The following is a 16,973-nucleotide window of genomic DNA, read 5'->3' as shown; positions in this document are numbered from 1 at the left end:
CCCCTACCCTACAGGCAGTGCTATTACCTTAGGCTAAAAAGAACACAAAACAAACTGGAGTCTCAAATGACTGAGATTTTAATCATCGGAAGCAAACTTAAATGGAAAGCTTACAATAGGAGTTACAAGTCAGTGCCTTTTGCAAACTGAACTGGGGCAGAAAGACGCTGAGAGAGGCCTCTCAACCTCATCTCCACCGAAGACATCCATATTTGCCCTGGCAGCCTGGCTCGGGAAAAGGATGGAGAAAACCTGCTGGTCCTGTGGGCTGTCACCTCGGCTGATGCTTGTGTTGCCAGCTCACTCCTGCCCAGCATCAGGGTTACCCCCCGACTGATTCTGATCATCACCCTTCTTTTTGTGGCCTGAGACAATGTCATCAATCCGAAGTAGGAGGACGGCCGTCTGGGGAAAAGAACCAAGACCCAAGAGAGCTCAGTGGTGGGAAAGGAGGTGCCCTGCTTCCTGTGCACAACACCCTCTCCCAGCACCACCCCACCATCTGAAATAAGAATCCTCTTGGATGCTATAAACTATGCCCAAGGGACCTCTAGGGGAGGTAGAGATCTCCTGTGCTCTGTTCTTCTGGGATCTTTTTTTTTTTTAAACTAGATTTTGAGGCTGACATCTAACTAGTTTCTGTGAGCATTTTCCTTTGGTTCTCCCATCCTCCAAATCTGGACTATTCTTTTATTTCCTGCTGTGGCTAAGAAAGGGAATGGAAAGAGCTGGAGAGAGTCCTCTTGAGCCTGCTGCCAGGGCAGCTCTGCATTGATTCTGGGGCCCTCACCTCTACTGCAGTCTTGTAGATCTGCAGCTTCACAGCAAGTGGTTCCCAGATGCCCAGCTCTTTCATGTCCACCAAGGCTCCTGTCTCACCGTCCACACCCCAGGTCTCACAGTTCTCTTGGGTGTGCTTGGCCTGTATGGTTGTCAGGGAAGAGATTCTCAGGGGAAAACTCTTGGGTCAGGACAGAAAGATGGGAAATGGAAAGGGGCATTTTTAAGACTTTAAAGGAAAGAATTGGGCAGCAGAACTTGATTAGAAGTTAACAGGGATTTGAGAGGAAATGGGAAGAAAGATTTAGACAAAATGAGAGTAGGTTGAAGGGAGAAGGAATTTATAGGAGCAGGACATGGGACAGAGATTACTACTACCTGGGCCCCAAGGGCATAGGAGAGATGGAAACAGGCTGAGGCAACTGTCTTCCATTGGGTGAAAGGCACAGGGACTTACCCGAAGAGAAGTGAGTAGACGTATGGTACTGGCCCCACAGTTCTGGATAAGAGTACGAGGGATGACCTCTAGGGCCTGGGCCACAGCCCGATATGGCCACTGCTCAATGCCAGTCATTGCCTTGGATTTTTCTGTCAGGGCATGAGCCAGGGCCATCTCAGAGGCCCCACCCCCGGGGACCAGCAGAGGTTCGAGAAAAACGTTCCGGCAGACCTGCATGGCATCCTGGAGGTTTCGCTCCACCTCCTGATGAAGAAATGAAAAAATGGGGTAAGATGCCCACTGACCTAATATATGTCCACACAACTCTAACCTCTTGGATTATACATTCTCTTTTTTTCTAGCCTAGCACAATTACAGGATAGACTGAAGTCAAATACACAGAATTTGCTGTCAATATTAGTAAAGACCAAAAAGTATGACTAAGAGTAGAATTGGGACAGCAACTGGTTTAGATATGACTATCCTTCCTGATGGCAATGTGATTAAAACTTATGATAGCCTTCCTAGCCTCCATTCTGTTGTCCCCCCTTCCCAAATATCCTAAGAACTAAATCTGCCAGGCATTACTCAGGACAAACATTTTTCGAATCTTTGGGGAACTAATACATACCCATCTTAGAAGACCCCAAAGCACATTTTTGTTGAAGCACAAGATTAGACCAATAAATCCCCCACTACAGAAGTCATTCAGAAACAAATTTAGCTTTTTTCCCCTTCAAGGCTAAACAATCCTAACTCCTTTACTTCATGGTTCAAGTTCCCCAGGTTTCTCCTCATTCTGAGGATTTTTTCCCCTTTATATATATTTTATTTTCTTTGAATCCACTACTCTTCCCATTGGGGTCCAACCCAGGCTGAATATAAAACTCATAAGAGGGATATTTCATTTTGTTCAACTCTTCACCAATGACTGAAGTTAGGAGAAAAAAATAGGAAGGTTTCTAGAGGATGCAGTTAGGCAGCATGGTAAACAGTCATGCTAGATTTGGGAGTCAAGAAGACCTGAGTTCAAATCCTGCCTCATAGGCTTATCAGCTATATGACTAGGAAAATTATTTAATCTCCCTCAAGCCTTAGTTTCCCCGTTTATTAAATGAGTATTGTAAGAAACAAAAGAGATAATATTTGTAAGTGCTTTGCAAACTGGGCTATGCACTATGTAAATGTTGAAGCATTATGTAAATGTTAACTATCATTACATCACTTGATTGGAAAAATAAAAGAGGCATGGGCAGAAAACTGAAGTCTACTATATAAAGAGAAGGAGTAAGGCATTTAAGGTGAAGGTAGTATTTACCACTTTTTCTTGTTCCCCTTTAAGGTGGGACACTTGGTTTTATAACACACAACAAAGGAACAGAGGGAAAGGGCGATGGCTCACCGACAGGATCTCCTTGCTGGCCCCCCGGAGGAGAATGGTGCAAGCCTTGGGATCTTTGCATTCTGTGATGAATGTGAAGTACTCATCTCCAATCTTCTTAATTTCAAATAAGCCAGCACCAGTCCCAATGTCATCTTCTCTTAGTTCTTCTGGTCGGCTGGCAATCCGAGCCCCACATGCCCTGCACAGGAATCCAATGTTTCAGAAATGCTTCCCCCATCTCACCCTCTGGATTTTCAAACTCTGGGAATGTAGTGGAATGGAACAGCTGTGAAGCTGCTTCTGCATCAGTTGGAAGACCCCCAACCACCCAAGAATAAGCAATTCATTCCCATTTATCTTTTTGCAAAAGACAAGTGGATGAACTAGTATAAGGTCTTGAACAGACAAATCTGATTCTCAGAAAACCTGCTGTATTCAAAATATAAAACTGAGGCAAAACGGTGATTATTCTTTATAGTAATTAGATGCTAAGATATGGTGAATTCAAAGTTGTTCTTTTTTTTTTTGTTGAGGATAAAAAGCGCAAACAATAAAACAACTGCAACTTTTCCAAGGAGTTTATACCCATTACATCCTAATGGGGTTTAATATGCACTTGACACATACACCTGCATATACATGTGATTATTTATTCTCTCCTCAATCTGTCCATTTTAGGTTCCAGAGCCAGCAATAGGGATGTGAGAGGGAAGGAGCCTGTGATCAGAGCTAGGAACTGGGGGGAAGGATGAGTGACAGAAGTACCATACTGTGTCTGACTGCTTTACAAAATCAAACTAAAACAAATTCTAGGTTCGTTTTTTAATTTAATCCAGCCCTCTCCTCTTATTCATAAACAAGATAATCAAGGGTCAAGTATGTATTTAAGCATCTATATACAGACAATTCCTTAATTAGACATACTAGTAGGAGAAAGCAGTGACATAGAAAACCAAAACCTCTGAACATTTCAATTTAGCTTTGTGATGTGTAACTTGACAATTCTGGCAGATTTAGTCTATGTTTCACTTAAGTTAGCATTAAGACAGGTGTTGTCTTGAAGTGCACAGCTGCTGGGCAGAGATAGCCCAGGTATGTAGAAGTGACTGACTCTACTTAACTTCTCTTCAGGTAACTGGTGTTTCCTACTATATCAGAGAGACTGTTAGAACCACGATCAGAGTAAGAAGGCAGAGAAGATGAGGTTGCTGGCACTCACTCACCTGGCAATTCGGTTGTTGTCTGTCTTCCGGACTCTTCGGATAGCTGTGATGTTGGCCCGCATGAGGTAGTGCTGAGCTAAATCTACAAAACAAAATTGTAGACACATCAAGTTGGAGTCAGTGTTCCGGGGCTCAAATCCTGGCTTCTCTCCTAACAAGACCATTTTAATGTTCTCTCTCAGTGAGAAGAGAGACACTCCCCCTTTCCCTAGAAATACTCTGAAAGTGAATAAGACCAGCTCACCTGAAATGCCCTTTTCTGTGATGACCACATCAGGTTTGAGGTGAATAATATCCTCACAAAGCTGCTGAATATATTCTTCTTCCATCTGCAGGATGCGGGTGAAATCTTCCTCTCGAGTTATCTCAATGTCTGTCTGTAAGAATGGGGAATGAGGCAGACATCTGTTTAACTGCTCAGACTCACTAGGAGGACAACATTCTCTCCTACCTCTTCTCGTCCAGACAATTCTGTATGGCTTTGTTCCAGATCACCACAAGGTAACATTAAGCAGCTGTACGGGCTTGTAGGCCTTCAAGTCTGGAGCTTTATTTATCATTTTCCTAACTCCAATAACCTCAAGGTACCACCATCATTTGTCCCCCCCGCCCAAGCCAATAAACTCTTCCACCTAGTCTTCTCTAGAGTCAGAAATGTCTTTTGATGTTTAGCACCATTCAATCCCTTTGCTTCACCTGCTGGTGGGCATCAGGTTATCAGCTAAGAGGTTGACACCTGATTCATAAAAGGGGAAAGTTGAAAACCAACACAGGTTTGGGAAGGGATAGGGAATGTGGGAGTCCTAGGCTGAAATGGGTTGAAGGGGTAGGTGTGGTTATGCTTTAGACAAGCCTCACAATTGGCTCTTAAAGAGAGTGGTACCAGGATGGGTCTCCCATCTTCCCACTCTGCTTGATGACACAATGGCCCCCCCTCCTTAGAGATCAATGTACTAAACAAATGGAAAACCCTTCCTCAGAGGATCACCCTCCAAAGTCCAGGATGATCCCTATTTCCTCATCTTCTGCCCTCGATATTTCCCTTCTCCCATTAGCTTTAATCATAGCCCTCACCTGGCTTTCTCCCTTCTTGTATTCCAAGGAGGAATCTAGCAACACAATTCGTGGATTCTTAATGTAGCGCCGCATTCGTGGATGGGTCACATCCTTGTTGATCATGACTCCACGTAAGACACAGGAGTCCTCGATGATGCCCCCAGGAATCTGTGCAGAACAAAAACAGCTTTGATCTATATCACCAAGGTAGGAAACAGAATGCTTCAACTGGTTCCATAAATTTTTCATTCTTCCAAAATACCATATCACCACCACAAGGTGCGTGGTTCTTACTAAGTCTTTATTTGAAAAAATAACAAAACACTCACCTATCTAAGCGTCCTTAGGGGAAGGGGGGGAAGTGGGGGAGAAGAGAGAGAGAAAAGAAGAGAGATATGTGGGAATCATTGGTCATGACTCCCGGTGTCAAAAGTGGCACTGAGGTCAAGAAATTTTCAGTGATTTGTCACAGAATGGTATATAATGATAATTTTTTTTCCCTTAAGGTAGTACTGGGAATGTTCCCCCTGGATTCCTGAAATCCTACTACTTTGCTCTCTGAAGGGAATAAAGGGGAAAGAGGCCAAGAAGAGATGCTCTTACAAGTCTTCTAGATCTTGAGTGTGATTCATTTTCTCTTCAGTCCCTGCCATCTGGTGTGTGCATGGGAACAGGGTCTCTAAGTAGCAGGGAGCTCTAGTTTTTAAGAGCAATAGAGTCTGGGAATCCCTTGATTCCCCTTTTCTATAGGACAGGTAGAGTTCCACTCTCCTACTGTAGCTAAATCTGTTCTGATTTCACTGAGATCTCCTCCTCAGAAGTTCCAGGCTCTCATGAAACCACATTTGTCCAAAGATGAGCAACTGGGTCCACGACGTCATAGGGAACCCAATAAACTGGGAGTCAAGAAAAGTGGGGCAAGTCGCTTTTCTTCTCTACACCATAGTTTCCCCATTTATGAAATGAAAGGATTAGACTATGCCTTCTCTGAGGTCCAGCTCTTGTATTCTGTGTATCACAATGGAGGAAGCACTACATTTATCTGATGCTATTCTAAGTCTCTATATCTCCTGCAAAGCTGCTACCCAGGGGCTCCATCTCAGTGGTATAGTGGAAGTGCTACAGTGCACTGCCTATTTGGGAATGCATATATAATTCAATCTGGCCAATTATTAGGGCCACTACCCCATGCTGGCAACTTCACCTTCTTTGGCTTCAACTTCTTCATCTATAAATTGAGGGGTCTGAACCCCTCAATCTGAGATCAGCAGCTCTCAAAGTGTGGTCTTTGAGATACTTTCAGGGGGTCTGTGAGGTCAAAACTATTTTCATAGTAATACTAAGGTGTTTTCATTTCAAATATGATAAACACTAATAAATGTAAATGTACAAACAAAAAGTGTTTGGGGGGAGGCAGGGGGAAGAGCCTCAATAATCTTTAAGAATGTACAGGGGTCAGAGCCCCAGCAGTTCGAGAACTGCTGAAATAGAGATCCCAGTAAATAAGGCTGCAAGGGCTCTGGGCTCCCCCTGCTGGCCATAAGGCATTACATTAACTCTGATCCTCTATGAAAACAAGATTGGTATCTAGAATAAGTTTAGGATTTCTGGAGCTTAAATTATAAGGACAAGGTGTTAACACTAATGCAAGGCTAATAATTTTACCTTTTAAAAATCTTTATTCTGAGCCCAACTTTGTGATTTTCCAAATGAAAGTACAACAGAAACCAAGGGCCCCATGGTATATGTGGTAGTTGAGTTAAATGCATGTAAGGATGCCGAAAGTCTTGAGTTCCAATTTTACCTTCCCTTTACTCATGGACAACTAGTTTATCTACCAACAAATCTGTGACCTTCTGCTAAGAATTGTACTGAGTATAACTCCAAGTACAGAAAATACTCCTTGTCAGGCCCATAATCCACATAAGGGACAATCTAAATTGCCTATCCGCTCTGCATCTATATTCCCTAAGCAGGATGGCTAAAAGTGCACTGAAGACAATACCTTTTCCACTTTAGCATACTTCTTAATGTCAATCTCTTTTCGGCCATTTTCCTCAAATTGTACCATCTTCACAGCATCAAGGGCTATGGTGCATGCCAGAGAGGACCAGCGGCTGATCACCTTAGTGCGAATGGCACTGTCAATGATATTCATCATTGTATCACGGTTGTTGATATCGACAGGGATACTGGGGAAGAGGAGGAAAGAAACACATGTTCAAGTGGCAGTTTGGAGGACATTTATAGGAAAAGTTACTTGTCTGCAGTACAGGTATCAAGTGACTAAAATAACAAGCTGAGAGAGGGATTCTATTTCCTTAGAACTAAGTGACTGAAAGAACTTCTACAAGTGAACTTGTTCATTTTTCTATACTCTTGTCTACCTTTCCCTCATCAGCTCCCCGGGGCTTATCTCTATGCAGATGACATATATACACATCTATCATATACCCAGTCCCAGTTTCTCCTCTGATTTTCAGTCCTACCAATTGCCTACTGGACATTTCAAATTGGACATCCTCTAAGCCTCTCAAACTCATTATGTACCAAAAAGACCAAATCCTCCCTTCTTACAATCTTCCCTATTCCTGATGAAGCAATCACCCTTCTTCTAGTCTCTCAGGTTCATAGTGGCAGTGCCATCTTCTTCAGTCTCACCCCACCCATCTATAATCAGTTGCCAAAATTTGTGATTTCTGTTATCTCATCACCTCCTGCAACTCACCCCTTCTCTCCACTCACATGGAAACCACCTGAGTTCAAGCCCTCATCAGCTCTTGCCCACCTTATTGCAATGGCTTCCTGATAAGCCTCAAGCCTCTGTCCTCTCAAATGCATCTCACAGTTGCCAGAATGATCTTCCCTTACGTGATGAGCTGACCATTCCACTCCCATTCTCACCCCAGTGCCTATAGGATAAAATATCAACTTCTCTGTTTGTTTTTAAGGCCATTCACAACTGGTCTACCACCTATCTTTTCAGCCTCATTATCATTCCTCTACCTGGTACTCTGTAATCCAGCCACACTAGTCTCCATCTCTATTCCTGCCCCCCCCCCCCCATCTGGAATGCACTCTTTGCTCACCTTTACATCAAAAAATCTCCATCTTTTTTCAAGATCCAGCTCAAGCATCACCTTCTACATGAAGCCTCTCCGATCTCTCCGTCCCCCAAAGCCTTGTTTACTTCCAAATTATCTTGTATTCAACTACTTTGTGTTTATTTTTGCGTAATGATAGCTAGCATTTATATACTGCTTTAAGTTTCACAAAGTGTTTACAAATATTATCTTATTTCATCTTCAGAAATATCTTTGGGAGGTAGGAAGGAAACAAGCATTTATTAAGCAACTAAGTATATGCCAGGCACTAGGCTAAACATTTTTACCTATCATCTCATTAAGTCTCACAATGCTGGGAAGCAGGTACTCTTATTAATCTCATTTTACAGATGAGGAAACTCAGGAAAAAAGAGGCTAAATTCTTAACCCAGGGTCATAGAGTGTCCGAGGCAAGGTTTGAACTCAAGTCCTCTTGATGCCAGGTCCAGCACTTGATCCATTTCTGGCCTTCATTGGTGGAGGAGTTTCTTTAACTAGGATTTTCCTATATCAAGGTAATTGCAGAATATATCTATATATCATGTCTCTACCCACTCTAAATGGTTTTAACATATAATCTGTATTATATTTACTTCCCTTATGCTTCAATTAACTACATGTTATTCATCCTTCGAGGCTAAGTCCAAGCCCTACACTACATAGAGTCTTCACATCTCTGGAGCCAACTTTCAGTGCTGTTTTTTCAATCAATTACAAGAGTTTATTAAGAGTTTATGCTATGTGCCAGGCACTGTGCTAGGTGATGGAGATTACAAAGACACAAATGAAACAGAACCTGTCATTAAGGAAGTCACATGTTATAGAAGGTAACACGAACATCTTAATTAAGGCTATACAAAATGAAGGCAAAGTACAAGCAGCTGGAGGCTAGGATGTGGTAGGAAGATCAGGAAAGGCCTCACAGAGGGCATTAGGGATCCAGATGAAACAGCAAGAAGGCTAGTTTGGCTGAACTGAAGAGAGTAGACAAAAGTGAAACATATAGGCCTGGAAGTGGGGGTGGGAAGAGGGAGGGAGAGAGAAAGAGGGGTGGGGGTAAGGGAGGGAGAGGGGGAGAGGGGGAGAGAGGGAGAGAGAGAACGAATGAACTTAAGAGTTGCTTGACTTTTCCTGGGCCTCATTTTACTCATCTATAAAATGAAGGTTGGAAGAAATTCTCTATTATATTTCTATAAGCTCTAAAACCTGTGATTTCTGGGGGCTTCAAGTTTATCCACCTTTACAATGAGGAGAGTTGGTCTAGATCAGGGGTGAGGAACCTGCAGCCTCAAGGCCACACAGGGCCCTCTAGTGTGACCCTTTGATTGAATCTAAACTTCACAGAACAAATCCCCTTAATACAATAATGTGTTCTGTAAAACTTGGACTCAAATCAAAAATTTGCACCCAAGCACCTCAAAGGCCTCATGTGGCCTCGAGGCTATAGGCTCCCCACCCCTGGTCTAGATAATCTCTAAGATCTCTTAACAGTTCTAAACCTATAGCTGTGTGGGGATAATACCATCTACATCACAAAAATTGCTACAAGCAAACCATAAGCCTTAAATGCTATATAAAAGTGAATAACATTTTGATGAAATATCTCATGAAATTATTTGTTGTGTTTGTACGATGAAACCAACTCCTTTGCTTGCTTCATTGAGAGTCATCCTTCCATTTAGCTATTTTTAAATGAAAAAACAAAAAACCTCCTCTCCCTTATTAAAAATACAAAAACCTCGTAACAAATATGCAGTCAAGCAAAACAAACTTTTGCAGTGTAAGCTGCAGCTTAATGTATCCAGGTTTTACTTACAGCAAAAAAAGTTTTACTTATAGCTATAACTTCCTCCAGGAACCCTCCACTTTGGTCATTAGACAAAGATTACATAGGCTGAGTGCCAACAGTTAAATGAATGTTTGTAGATAGCGTAAAAGTGGATCATTAATATCCTCCATCCCACTTTTAAGTTTTCTGCCATGGTCATTAGTGACTAGAAGAAACAGACTCTATGCTATGAAACATAGATCATATGCTGCTTCGTTCTCATCTCCCATCTCCCATCAGCCAGGAGTTGGTCTTCTAGCGAGGAACCTATTTTACCCATGGCAAGGCTGATCTGAGAGCAGAGGCCATAGGACCTGGCAGAACTTCCATTCTGCTAGCAAGGCCTTTGAGTCTCTAGGTCTTCTCCCTATGAGGTAAGGCATTGGGATAGGATTTTCATTGAGGTACTGTGTTCACTGGTTACAAAAAAGCATTTGACACACTCAAAACGAAACCTTAAAGATTCTCCTCAAACATGGTACCTCCAATGCATGTTAACATCATACAAAATTCCACGAAAGAGGCCACATCAGAGATAGATGTCACCTTGAAGTTGAAGGACTCACAATAAACAGAAACTACTGCAGTTTATGCATCAATATCTTTTGTAGAGGATGAACAGAAATTCCACGAAGAACAAGTCAACATATGGGTCAAGGATCTATAATTTTGTTAGCCTAGATGCTTCCTACACTGTTACAGATAAGATGGATGAGTTCCAATATTCATGCTTTCTCTTGACACATGCACCCACATGCGCATCTATGCGGTGTTTTTAAGAGCTGTTCTGGCGCTACATTGGCAACCTATGTTGATTAGTTTCTCTGAAGATAGGTAGGTTACTCTAAGAACAGTTATACAGTCAATGGGAGCCATATAATCAGCAAAGGCATTTGTCATTGTCATGGAAGAAGTCCCTCTCTAAGTTAAAAAAGTAGAGGAATTTCCCATGGACAGAATGAGTTTACAGATGGTCCTATTTGTAGATTACATTGAGCCCAGGAACACTATAGGGTCTTCTCAATGAGATTCATGATCACTCAAAAGTTACTGGCTTAGTCAACAGAAAAAACTACATAAACACCATATATTGCCTACAATTCAGCACTTCTTGAATTGTGGGTTGTGACCCTATATGGGGTCGCAGTCCACAGTTTAAGAAGCACTGAGTACAGCTAGGTGACACAGTGGATAGAGCACTGGCCCTGGAGTCAGAAAGACCTGAGTTCAAATCCAGTCTCAGACTCATTTATTAGCACTTACTAGCTGTGTGACCCTAGGCAAGTCACTTAACCCCAATGGCTAGCCAAAAAAAAAAAAAAAAAAAAAAAAAAAAAAAAAAAGCAGCACTGACTGAGTGGCGAGTGGAAAAAGTTTAAGAAACCCTGGCCTACATTATAGCATATAGACTGATGGGCAGTCTACTTTAGGCCATAAGCACATACATTTAGAAAGGCACTAAACAGATAAGCTAGGCCCAGAACTGATTTAGGAGTATTTTCAATAACACTAAGTTGTTCCTTGTCACAAAAGTCTAACTTTTCTATATGAATTTTTTTTGTTAATGCTATATGGTTGAAAATCATGGAACTCTGTAATTTCAGGAGGACCAAAATTGCAGCAGATTCAAAGGGCTGTGGAAAAAAAAACGACACAACCTAGACAGGTATCAGGAGACTATAACATGTTACTAATGACTTGCACATGAAAGCTAGCTTGGGGCAGCTGGATGGTGCAGGGAATAGAGCTCTGCCCTTGGAGTCAGGAGCACCTGAGTTTAAATCTGACCTCAGACACTTGACACTTACTAGTTGTGTCACCCTGGGCAAGTCACTTAACTAACCAAAACAAAACAAAGCAAAATGAAACAACCAAAATATCAATGAGATCATGGATCCATTGAAGTATCTATTTTGCATTAGTTTTCTTTTGCAAACTCAATGAGGGCAGAGGCCATCTAGAATTGTACAATAAAAGGAGCAAAAAGAGTTCTTGAACCTTTCTTTAGATAAATTCCCGACCTAACATAAAGATTTCCTTCCCTTTCCAATACCCCTGACATACACACTCACCCAGGCTCTACTTAAATTTTACATGGGATTTACTGTCCCACAATAAAGAGTCATTCCTTATCCTAAGTATAAATTTGTCTCCTTTTAAGTTCTATTCATTAGCCAAGTTTTGTGCATTAGAGCAATATGAAATAAATCTAATCCTTCCTGCTTAAAATATCCAGATACTTATATCCCTCCATTTTCTCTTTCCCAGGCTTTAATATCTCATGTTTTTTAAACTACTCTTCATATCACATGGTCCCCAAATTTGTCACCATCCTGATAGTCCAGATGTAGTCTGACCAGTACAGAGGATAGAAGATATACCGCCATCCTTAATCAGGTGACTAAAACGTCCACTGCCCAGTCAGCCTGCATACATGAAATGAGTTAAATTCTTTCTTATGGATAACTTAGTTACCACATGCTCTCACCTTACATCCAAAAGAAAATAGCTAATCACTATTCCGTTGGAACAGTTTTCCAGAATTCTGAATGATCTCATCCTTTTTTATTCCTCCCTGTTCTGACTATATATAACTATTTTCTAAACCTTCTTTTTCCCCTCCCATAATCAATCCCTCTCCATAACTGAGGAGACAGGAAAAAGAGCAAATGAGTATGTAATATGTTCCTCCCTACCAATTTTTACGGTCTCATCACATGATGGGTTCAGTTACTTTTCCCATTCATCATAGTATGCCCCTTTCCCAAATACCTGATTTTCTTAAGCGTGCTGATCATATCATCCAATGCCTTTCGGTAGGCACTAATCACTACTGTTGGGTGCATCTGTTGCTCTAGGAAATGCTCAGCCACTGACAGCATCTCTCCAGCTAAAGGAAAGAAGAGACATATACACTAGAGCCAACTCAATACAGTAGTCATTAATGGATCATCAAAACGAAAAAGAACTGGATTTATCTTGTCAAAGATGAGATTGCTTTTGAGACCACCAGTGTTCTCTTGAGGTCACCAGAATCAAAACCACCTGCAAGTTAAGTCTACATCTTTCTCATCATCTCCAGGTGAGCTATGTCCTAGGTTTATCTGACGATGACAGAAATTTCTGTTTGACATCTGAGATCAGCTTTCCCTGATTTTCAGCCATTTCTTCATATTCTGAGTTACTTTTGATAAACTCATGAAATCCAGCCCCTACCTTCCCTTTTACAGAATTAATGGCTCACTCAAGTTTTCCTTAAAGCTCAGAACCGGTCTCGATAAATGTAAAAATCCTGAACATAATAAAGTAAGGGTAAAAATGCAATTAGACTCAATGACTCCCTAACAAATTCTCATCTAATTCAATACTACTGTCTCAACCATCATAACCATTAATCATCATTACACATGACATAGTAACTCAAGTGGCAATACACTTTTTGGGACACACTTGACAATATTGTAAAGTAAATCAACTTTTAACATTTTGACTCCACGTATTCATAATAAAAAAAGATTCCTCTTAAAGACACATAGTTCCTACATGAAGCATGCTTTTATTCAATTTTTGACCTCATTGTTCTTTTAATAGTTTTTTCAATTAACAAGCCTTTATGTTCTCTGTCCAACTTTCTGCTCTCCAATGAAAAAAATAAAAACAAAACCCTTATGACAAACACGCACAGTCAAGCAAAACAAATTCCCATACTGGCCTTGTCCAAAAATGATTCATTTGTTAAACAAAAACCAAAAAAAATTATTTTCTTGGTAGAACTCTGCAACCAAACAGAAATTTATATAGAGAATGGTATCAACGTGTAGCAAAGTGGTGCACAAGGCTTCAGGAAGGTAAGGAGAATACCAGAGAAACTACATTAAGTGGAAGACAACTAATGAAAACTAAGACAATGGCTTCACCCTAGGTGGAATCCATAAAGCCTCCTCCTCTTACAGATAAGGAAACTGAAGTCACCAGATGTTAAATGACTTGCAAGGTTATCATTAAAATATGAAGTCGGTCCTCTGACTACAAATATAGTGCTTTTCCTACCATGTCATAAGGCCTATATATCACAACTAGGATTGAAAACTTTACCTTATACGTTTGAATCTATAATCTATTAGATTATGTAGAAAAGTAGCAAAAAATTACTAAATAATATCACTACCACACATTTGTACAGTATTTTACTCATTATATTCTCTTTTCCTTCAGTAACCTCTATATCTTACCAAGAATAATCACCGATGTAGTCCCATCCCCAACTTCTTCATCCTGGGTCCGACTGATTTCAATCATTGATTTGGCTGCTGGATGCTGGACTTGAATCTGGAGAGGATACAGATAATTCCCAACATCTCTTTTTTTCTGTTTATCCTGCTTGTCCCTAACTCAGCACCCTACTCTGGGGCTAGCCACTTCTGTGTTTTTTCATTCTGCTTCTAAAGAGATTACAAATAAAATTGGCCCTATAAAAGCTGCAGAATTCAACCTTTACTATCTATGTAAACCACCCCTTAAATTCTCTTTCTAGAAAATACATGCATGATGCCCTTATCACCTACTGAATCTTCTTAGAAGAAGTATGCTACATCTTTCATTTCTGAAACTGGATCGCTTATAAAACTACAAGAAGGCAAAAATAAAATCAAACCTCTCGGAGAATGGCGTTGCCATCATTGGTCATCACAATGCCACCCATTGGGTCCAAAAGCATCTAAGACAAAATTAGAGGACATTGGTTGATGTATGCTCACTTAGCTGAATATACCAGGGGTGAGGAAATTGAGGCACTATTTTTTACAGTTTGGGTGTCACTAAAAGAGCTAAACTTACCTTCATCATTGACTTAGGTCCCAGACATGTTCGGATGACATCTGCAATAGTCTGATGAGAAAAAAAATATATAGATAAGCAAACTCCAATGTGGCTTTTTAAAAAAAAATGTACATTTGAGTTTAATAAAAATGATAGATAAAGAAGTTGTATAATAGTTCCCTATCTGTATTGGTAAGAGTTTCCTTAATTGGAGCTTCACATACAAAAGAAATCATCAATGTTAGGAGCAAGAGAGGAAGGGAAGAGAAGAAATGACCAAGTGTCATGGCTGATCCCCAGAGTCAGCAATCTTTCAGGTAATATCTCAAACTGTTGTGAGGGAGAAGGGGCTACAGTTGTTTTTGTCAATGTGGGAGGACACTCAACAAGCCCAGTTGAGTCCTTGAGAAATGTTTTCCTGAGCTTCACATTCTCAATAGTCAGACACTAATGGGTCCTTCACAATCCTCCACGCACATGGGCATACACTTGTTTTCTAAAACACCAGCTTTCATTTACCTCACATGCCACCTTTTGCTTTGCTGACTTTAGATGTAAAATTTGGGTAAGAAAAGATTCAAGTACATCATTGAGGGGCTGTTTTGATATTGAGAAAAAAGGGAATTAAGTCAAATTGTAAAACAATCCTGGGGGCCTCAAGAAACATACCTTGGCAGCATTGATGTTCCCTGATTGTACTTTCCTTCCAGATTCCCGTTTTGTACTCTGACCTGAAATGAATAAAAAACAAAACAGTTGATCAATATGTCATGACTGTCTTTGCTTTTTCACACTTGTGATGAATGAAAAGTATTTATCAAGTGATTACTATATGATAAGCTTTGTGCTAAGAGCCTGGGCTACAAATACAAAACTGAGATAGTCTACTGTGGAAGCGTTTACCTTCTAATCCAGGAGACCAGGCATAAAATATGAGGGAGTGGTAGCCAGGAGAGAGACACTTTTCCAACAATACTGAGAAAAAAATCCATTATCTTATAGTGACTTAGAGAAACCCTCATATTCTTGGTGTATTTTTCACTAGACCAAATTCCCATGACGTTACAGGAAAATGGGAGAAAAAAATAGTTTTTAATGGATAATTTACTATTTAGTGGTACTAAAACTATTCAGAAGTCTCATTCATCAAAACTAGCAACAGACTACACATTGCAAGAGTGGGCGTAAAAGTAGCTAGGGTAGTAGTTGAGAATGCTATATGTACTAGATGACTTCCAAGGTTCCTTCCAAGCTCCAGATCCACAATCATATGATTCTACCTCTTCAGGTTTAACGTCTTCAAATCTTTCAACATAAGACAACCAAGGTCAAGAAATAAGTAGGCCACAATTCCTGACAATACAATGTAACTTCTAATGTGTTCTCTGCCCATCTCAGAGCCCCACGAACAATGTCTGAGGACAGGACTGTGTCTATAACTCAAAAGAACAAAACTCGACATGCTCTGGGAAAAAAATATGGGAGGTGATGGAAGAAGGAGAAAGAAGCACTTATAGTGAGAAGGCGATGGCTCGTAGGGCACTCCAAAACTTACAAACCACTTTCCTCACAAGGACCCTGTGGAGCGGATAGTGCAGATCATTGTTTCCATTCTACAGATGAAGAAACTGAGGCTCTGAAAAGCGAAGGGCCCCTCCTCTAGGAGAACCTCAGCGTCTCTGCTCCAAGGGCCAGGGCCCAGGCCAGGCTACCTCTCGGGTCAAGGATGTGTTGGGGGGGGGGGTTGGGGGCAGAGGGGGGGGAGAAATCACGTGGGGAGGGGCATTAATGAATCAAGGCGGCCAGAAGGGAGTCCTGGGCCCTCGATTGGGGAGGCCTATAAGGGGTTCCTTCCCTCTCTGGGAGAGAAGTCCTGGGGGGAGGTAGGGCAGAGAAGGGAGGGACCGCACGACCAGGGATACCGCACCCGCGGGAGATCCGGGCGTTACTACGGGCAGATGAAGCGGCGCGCCAAAAGCTCAGTTGCGGGAGGGGGGGGGTTTCTGAGGATCAGGGGCCTTCCGAGAAGGGTGTAGGGAGGCCTGGCACGGACGGTCGGGTCGGCCTCTAGTCCCCCAAGACTTACTGAGCACGAGCACGGGGCGATGGCCCATCATGGCGGCGCGGAACCGGGAACCGGGAGATAGGCGAACCGGCAGAACCTTCTGGAAACGGAGCCAGAATGCGGTGCCCGGGCAGCGCTGCCGCTACAGCGCCTACAGCTAAGCGTGCTGTCCTTTGTACTGCCGCCAATCCTCTCACACGTCTCATTGACAGGCACCAATAGAAGCCAATCGATACCTACGGTCCCGCCTCTCTGGCCCGAACAGCTATACAAGCT

General features: G+C 41.7%; 1 protein-coding gene across 1 annotated transcript; it reads right to left on the bottom strand.

The window, feature by feature from the left end:
- Positions 1–55: 55 nt before the first annotated feature.
- CCT3 (chaperonin containing TCP1 subunit 3) lies at positions 56–16,854 on the bottom strand. Its single transcript, XM_027871356.1, has 14 exons — positions 16,719–16,854; positions 15,302–15,363; positions 14,651–14,701; positions 14,469–14,531; positions 14,047–14,143; positions 12,587–12,704; positions 6,888–7,074; positions 4,901–5,050; positions 4,071–4,203; positions 3,827–3,908; positions 2,622–2,802; positions 1,238–1,483; positions 791–922; positions 56–405 (listed from the first exon to the last, which is right to left on the bottom strand). Exons 1-14 carry the CDS (start codon positions 16,747–16,749, stop codon positions 301–303), a joined length of 1,638 nt encoding a protein of 545 aa, XP_027727157.1. The 5' UTR covers positions 16,750–16,854; the 3' UTR covers positions 56–300.
- Between the last annotated feature and the right edge of the window lie 119 nt (positions 16,855–16,973).

This window comes from Vombatus ursinus, unplaced genomic scaffold, assembly GCF_900497805.2.
Source record: "Vombatus ursinus unplaced genomic scaffold, bare-nosed wombat genome assembly UNPS02014798.1, whole genome shotgun sequence".
NCBI lineage: Eukaryota > Metazoa > Chordata > Mammalia > Diprotodontia > Vombatidae > Vombatus > Vombatus ursinus.
This window is presented reverse-complemented; position numbering and strand designations above follow the sequence as displayed.

Excerpts from the sequence above, each read along its gene's own strand:
- CCT3 (XM_027871356.1), bottom strand. The coding sequence starts at position 16,749 with ATGATGGGCCATCGCCCCGTGCTCGTGCTCA. Across the intron at positions 3,909-4,070 it reads CACAGAAAAGGGCATTTCAG|ATTTAGCTCAGCACTACCTC; the intron begins GTGAGCTGGTCT and ends TTTGTTTTGTAG. Across the intron at positions 1,484-2,621 it reads CCAGCAAGGAGATCCTGTCG|GAGGTGGAGCGAAACCTCCA; the intron begins GTGAGCCATCGC and ends TTTCTTCATCAG.